The sequence below is a fragment of the Camelina sativa genome, chromosome 5 (genome assembly GCF_000633955.1).
Source record: "Camelina sativa cultivar DH55 chromosome 5, Cs, whole genome shotgun sequence".
NCBI classification, from domain to species: domain Eukaryota; kingdom Viridiplantae; phylum Streptophyta; class Magnoliopsida; order Brassicales; family Brassicaceae; genus Camelina; species Camelina sativa.
Window position 1 is genome coordinate 26168214 of NC_025689.1, and position 5862 is coordinate 26174075.

Genomic DNA, 5862 nt, shown 5'->3' on the forward strand with positions numbered 1-5862 from the left:
TTGGGAGCACGAAGTCTTAGACGCAGCCCTATACCTCTACACTCGGAGTTACAAGCCTTGATTTGGGCAATGGAGTCCCTCCTGGTGGTTGGTGTTACTGTCAAAATTTTGAGTCAGATTGCTGAGAGTTAGTCGCCTTCTCAAATTTGTTGGACGATTTTACTTCCCTCCTATCATCTTTTCCATCCTTTGCTCTTACCCAGATCCCGGGTGTGTCAAATGTGAGGGCATATTGTCATGCACGTTCTTCAAGATCTTTAGTTTATGAAATTTCTTTTGTAAACTCTTTTCCTCTGGTTTGGGCTACCAACCGGGAGTCATCTTTTAATTTAATGTTTGGTCCAAAAAAAGAAAAATTGAATACTAAACTGGTATGAGTTTGGATTATGACTGTTAATACTCCTAAAAAATATTTTTACAACCACAATCTCACACATACGTAATATATTATAAACTTTATAACAAATTTGGTTTTTGAAATTGTACGTGTGGGTCCGAACCTAGTTAGATATAATCGCCAACAAAACATCAAAATGATATAAATTCAAGAAATCAACTCAGAGTTAGTTCATGATGTTTCAGCATCATATTTGTTATAGACCAGATCCTGCTTCTCCTCCCACCATCTTTGTGCTTCCTTCTCTGAAAACCTCTTTCGACTGCAACCAGAAGTTATAACAAAATCACATAAACACTTAAGCCTACTTCAAATCACATAAAACGCTTAACCACACTTAGCAATTTTTACCTGAACCGTACGCGTTTAAGCGTCTTCCGACCGCAAGGCAAAGCCGTGAAAGTTATATATACACCAGGCTCGTATTGCTCCACTTGTTCTGCTGTCGAATCTTGTGTTCCATTTTGGTGATGCCCTGTTCTTGTGATGGCAGGCGAAGCATCTACTAATAGCTTAATGTTACTGTCACGGTTCGAGGATTTCGTGACACATTTCTCGACTAGTTGTCTGTTTTCAGGTTGGGAACGAGATGTAGTGATTGGTGTGAGATATGGAATGGACATTGAGTCATCAAAGATTGGTGAGACTTGAGAAGGATTGCACGCAATGCCGGTTTTAGGAGGATTACTCGGTTTCTCCTTATTCGCTTGAAGCTGCACGCAAAGATACCGCGAAAATGTGAGTCACATAGTAAACCGAAAAGAGAAAGATGAATTAATATAACTATGTATCTTTCTTTACCTTAGACGCCAAGGCTTTTATTATCTCTTTAGCAGCTTTCGACTTCTCGGCTTCTTCTTTGGCAACTTCCCATGTCTTCTCGAGTTCTTGTTGGCATTCTTCCATCTTCTCATTGCCAAGTTCACACTGTCTTTGGAGATTTCTTATCTACATGTTCATATAAGTGTACCTTTAGTGTCTAAAATGTTGTTATTGTTACTCTTATCTACATGTTCATATAAGTTTATCTGTCTTTAGTGTCTAAAATGTTGCTATTGTTACTAGTAAGAAAAAAAAAAAAACAAAACAAAAGTAATTACCTCGGCTTTTAGCCTTTCGATTTCTTCGATTAAGATCTTATTTGACTCAGACGAGGTTGATATCTTTGTAGAAGATGGTCGCCTCGATGACACTGACAGATTCATAGGACTTGTCGAAACTTTATCGAAATAAAACAGAGAAGGAACAGAGACTTGTCCCCATCGAGGCTGTTCACCTTGTGGAAGATTCTGCATCTCATTCTCTGTTTCTTTTTCAGTCCAATCCTCAGATACCCTTCGTGTAGTAACCAGCTGCATCCTTGGAGTATGATTCTCCGTCTTGACATTTCTTGAAAACTCCGTTATACTCCATAGATGATCGAAGCAAGAATCACAAACCCTAGAAAGCTTGCTTTTGTTTGGTGCCAAGGAAGCATTTACAGCTTTCTTGCTACTACAAGCGTTGCAGAACAAGAGACCACAGTTGTAACAGTTATGTTTTTTCCTAGTGAACCCAAAAGCTGATTTGCAAGAACTGCAAGCTGTTTGATCAGTCAAAGAGATCTCTTTGTGCAAACATATCGCAGCCGTCAAGTTCAACCCACAAGCTATACTCTCTACCAACCTATCACCTAAAGGCTCAACAAGAACCGGCGAGTTTCTATCTCTAACGTCACCTAACCCAAGTTGTCCATTCGTGCCTTTTCCCCAAGTATAAACATTCCCAAACGAAGTTAGCACAGCTACGTGATGTGAACCCGAAGCAATATCCTTAACAAACTGTCGTGTTAGATTGCCCAAAACAACATTTATCGACTTGTCCTTTGCTCTTGGACATCCCAACTGCCCATGGATGGAGCTACCCATTGTATAAACCGATCCTGAAATGCTGAGTGCAACTGTTAAAGTCCATCCACAAGAGACTTTTGTAAAATCATGATCAATGAGCTCGGTAACACAAGTTGGAGTGAGTTTTCTCTTGCTATCAGTATGTCCTAGCCGTCCTTTATCTCCATCTCCCCAAGTAAACAGCTTTCCACAACTCTTAGCATTGTAAAACTTCCGGTCGGATGCGGTTTCAACTACCGCAGCAGTGTGCCACGGTCCGCAAGAAACGGATAGTACCTTCATACGTTTCAAAGACTCCACTTCCTTTGGTTTTGTAACACTCTCAAGACTCCCATGTCCAAGAACTCCAAAAGTTCCACTACCGTAAGTGAAAAGCTGACCAGAACTAGTCACAATCGCCGTGTGCCACGCGCCACAAGCGACACTATAAACACTCTGAGATCCGCCTAAAACGTCGGAGACTTTTCTAGTCAAGAACTGGCTTCCTGATTGTTCAATGGTTCCACCATCGATTCCCCATAGATACATCTCTCCTGACTCCGTAACAGCACATGTTTGATGATCACTACAAGAAACTGATCTAACAGCAACATCCTCGAGTGACTCAACGCGTTTCGGATGGTCGGTGTCGATGTTAACTTTAAGTCCGAGCTTACCACTGTTTCCATTGCCCCAACAAAACACTTCACCTTGTCTTGTAACCAGCGCAGCATGTTTTGCACCTAGAGATATACTCTGTACATCAAACATTTTAGCAGATTCTAAAAGCTTAGGAGATAGCGCATCGTTCTGATTCTTCGATCCATGAATAAGACCCGTTATAGATCCCCATATCATTATGTCCTTGAGGACATTGGATCTTGTAACCGGCTGTGTTATGATAGAAGGAGGAGGAGAAGCAACAAATCTCTGTGATGAGTTCTTGCAAAGTTCTGAACCAGTAGATTCAAAATCCGAGTTCCTGGTGTCATAATCTGTTTCATAGTAAGATGAAACAGGATCAATGGCATCAGATGCAGCAAAACTGTCGGAAGAACATGACAACCCATTCGATAAACACCGCTCTTCAAGTAACGTAGATGGACTTCCACATAAACTACGTATCTTCAAGAACATTACAATATACATCAAGAAAACGAAAACAATCTCTAAATGATATAAAAAGAAAAGGTTCTTTAGCTACCTGAGTGAAGTCAGGGGTCTCTTCAAGAAGTCCAAGATTCTGTTTCCTACGGATAAAACCCGCAGGGCTATTAATACAACTTTGAGCTCCCCTACTAGTCCGAAGATTCGCTGAGGTCCTAACGTTATGGTGCTTTGTTATCACAGCTCTAAGGCCTTTAAACCAAGAGTCTGCTTGTGCTTTATCTTTACATATCTACATATATAACCAACAAACATTTATAAGAAGTCTTGAATCTTGTAACTAACTTTGTTTAAACAACATAATAACCAAAACTTACAAGATCAAGAGTGTGTTCTCCATTAGCATAAATGAGTGAAAAAGACTGTTCCTTTCGATCCGATTGAGCTTGTTTCTGAAAGTTTGGCTATGAACAAGATAAGAAAACATTTCATCATCATCATCATCATCATCATCATCATCATCATCATGTTCCTTAATCTGAAAGAAATGTTTTAAATGAACTACGTACCGTAATTTGTCCTCGGACAATTGTTATAACCGAACTCAATCTCAATTGTCTCTCCTCTTGTCCTGAGTACCAAATCAAGTACTTCTCATCCTTCAAAAAAACCAAAAGAGTAAAACTGTAAGCACCACAACTCTTTAAAGCTAAATGGTTTTTTTTTTTTGTACATTCAAGTTTTTGGAATTGAAAGATCAAAAAAGAAACTTACCATTGAGAGTTTAAAAGGACAGAACTTCGGGTTTCCTCTTCTCCTACATTTCAGAAGCTGTGCACCTTTCTTCAAAGCCAAGATTGCCTACAAATAAAACCATCAATAATTCATAACCACAAAAAAACCAGAAAGATCTTGAATTATATGATAGATCTCTAAATCATTTCGAAAACTAACTATGAAACAGAGTGATTGATTATAAATGTGACAGAGTGAGGACTAAAATTGTCATTTGAGTGAAAAAAAACAAAAACAAGAATGAAGACAGAGTGTGAACAGTGATCTCTCTGTGGAGGTAAAACTGGAAAATTCAAGAAATGAATCAGTTTCTTGATTTCTATAACCCAAAACAGAGTGGCAAAATCAAGAATCAGTATATGTGGAAGGGTAAAGCAGAGGAGAAACAAAAAGAACCTGTTCATCAGTTCTATCACGAGGAACTGTAGCTGAGATTTGCTGTTCGCCCATAGCTTTGTTTGTCAGAGAAGAAGAAGAAGAAGTAGATTGGTGTATAAATAAATTTGTTTGGAATTTAGAGGAATGTGAAACAAATTTGTGTACTCTCCTCTCTCTCTCACACACACACACACACAGCAACTCTTAAGGTGTTTTTTTTTTCTTTATATTCTTAGAATAATATTGATTTTTTTTTTCTTTTTTTGGTTTCAAGTTTAGTAGTAGGCCTAAAACAAGTGTAGTACAAATCGTAATTTAATACTTTTGTTTCCTTAAATAACCGAAAATTCAAGATTCTCCCAACGTTTATGCCACTGAGTTTGCTTGATTTAATTTTGTTTGCTGTTTTTTCTTGTTTTTTGAATTTTTGATATCTTAGTAAATCGATTAAATTTAAACACAATTAGTTCACAAGTTCGAAGAGATTGTGCAAGCAAAAAGATTTGTACGAAAACTTAATTATGGTTCTTGGTCAAAGTATTTAAGGACCAAAACCCAAACTTCCAAAATTTAGATATAACTAGGATTTCACCCGCGGTACACCGCGGGACTAAATATAAATTATTGTATTTTTAATTTATTTAGTTTTCAAATCCTCAATTAATTAACTTTTGTCTAATTGATTTATAATTTTGTTTACAATTCTTTTTCTTCTTCTTACAGTTTTATAAAGTTTATAACTTAATTACATTAAATTTGTTATTAGATAGAATATAAAATTCTAGATTTGTTTTGTTCTCTAGAATTAAACAGAGGTATATGCCTATATGGTATGTTATTTTATATTTTTATGTGTATTTATTTATTTTTTTGAATATTAAGAATGTGTTACAGTATGTGTAATATTTTGTAGTTCATATACTAAATAATTTATAAGTTAATTTTCCAAACTATGATTACAAATCTATAGTATATATGTGATAAACTAATAGTTTTAATATTGGTTCTATAGTCTAAACCCGCCATGCTAGGCGGGTCAGACAACATGTTCAAAGATTTATAATCCGTAAAAATTCATCATATGAAATCCGTGAAAGTAAAAATTAGTTTTAAATACGTTGTGATCAATGCGATGAGATCAAAAATCTCGGCCACATATCCTCTTTTAAGATCGAAAATCAATTAGTTTATTGATTAGGCTGATTGTTTAGGAAATTTGTGTATAGAGAAAATATTGTTTTGTAAAATTGAAAATTTTAAGATTAGTTAAATTAATTATAAACTTAATATTTAATGTTAAAGAGAATGGTTCCAATT

General features: G+C 36.4%; 1 protein-coding gene across 1 annotated transcript; it reads right to left on the reverse strand.

Annotated features, from left to right (window-relative positions):
- On the reverse strand, positions 373 to 4758 carry LOC104787607. Its single transcript, XM_010513213.2, has 9 exons — positions 4564 to 4758; positions 4147 to 4233; positions 3942 to 4031; positions 3750 to 3836; positions 3470 to 3664; positions 1498 to 3390; positions 1199 to 1345; positions 749 to 1110; positions 373 to 659 (listed from the first exon to the last, which is right to left on the reverse strand). The coding sequence occupies exons 1-9, from the start codon at positions 4615 to 4617 to the stop codon at positions 569 to 571; spliced, it is 3006 nt and encodes a 1001-aa protein (XP_010511515.1). The 5' UTR covers positions 4618 to 4758; the 3' UTR covers positions 373 to 568.

Excerpts from the sequence above, each read along its gene's own strand:
- LOC104787607 (XM_010513213.2), bottom strand. The coding sequence starts at position 4,617 with ATGGGCGAACAGCAAATCTCAGCTACAGTTCCTCGTGATAGAACTGAT. Across the intron at positions 3,665-3,749 it reads GAGAACACACTCTTGATCTT|ATATGTAAAGATAAAGCACA; the intron begins GTAAGTTTTGGT and ends TTATATATGTAG. Across the intron at positions 1,111-1,198 it reads TAAAAGCCTTGGCGTCTAAG|CTTCAAGCGAATAAGGAGAA; the intron begins GTAAAGAAAGAT and ends CTTTGCGTGCAG.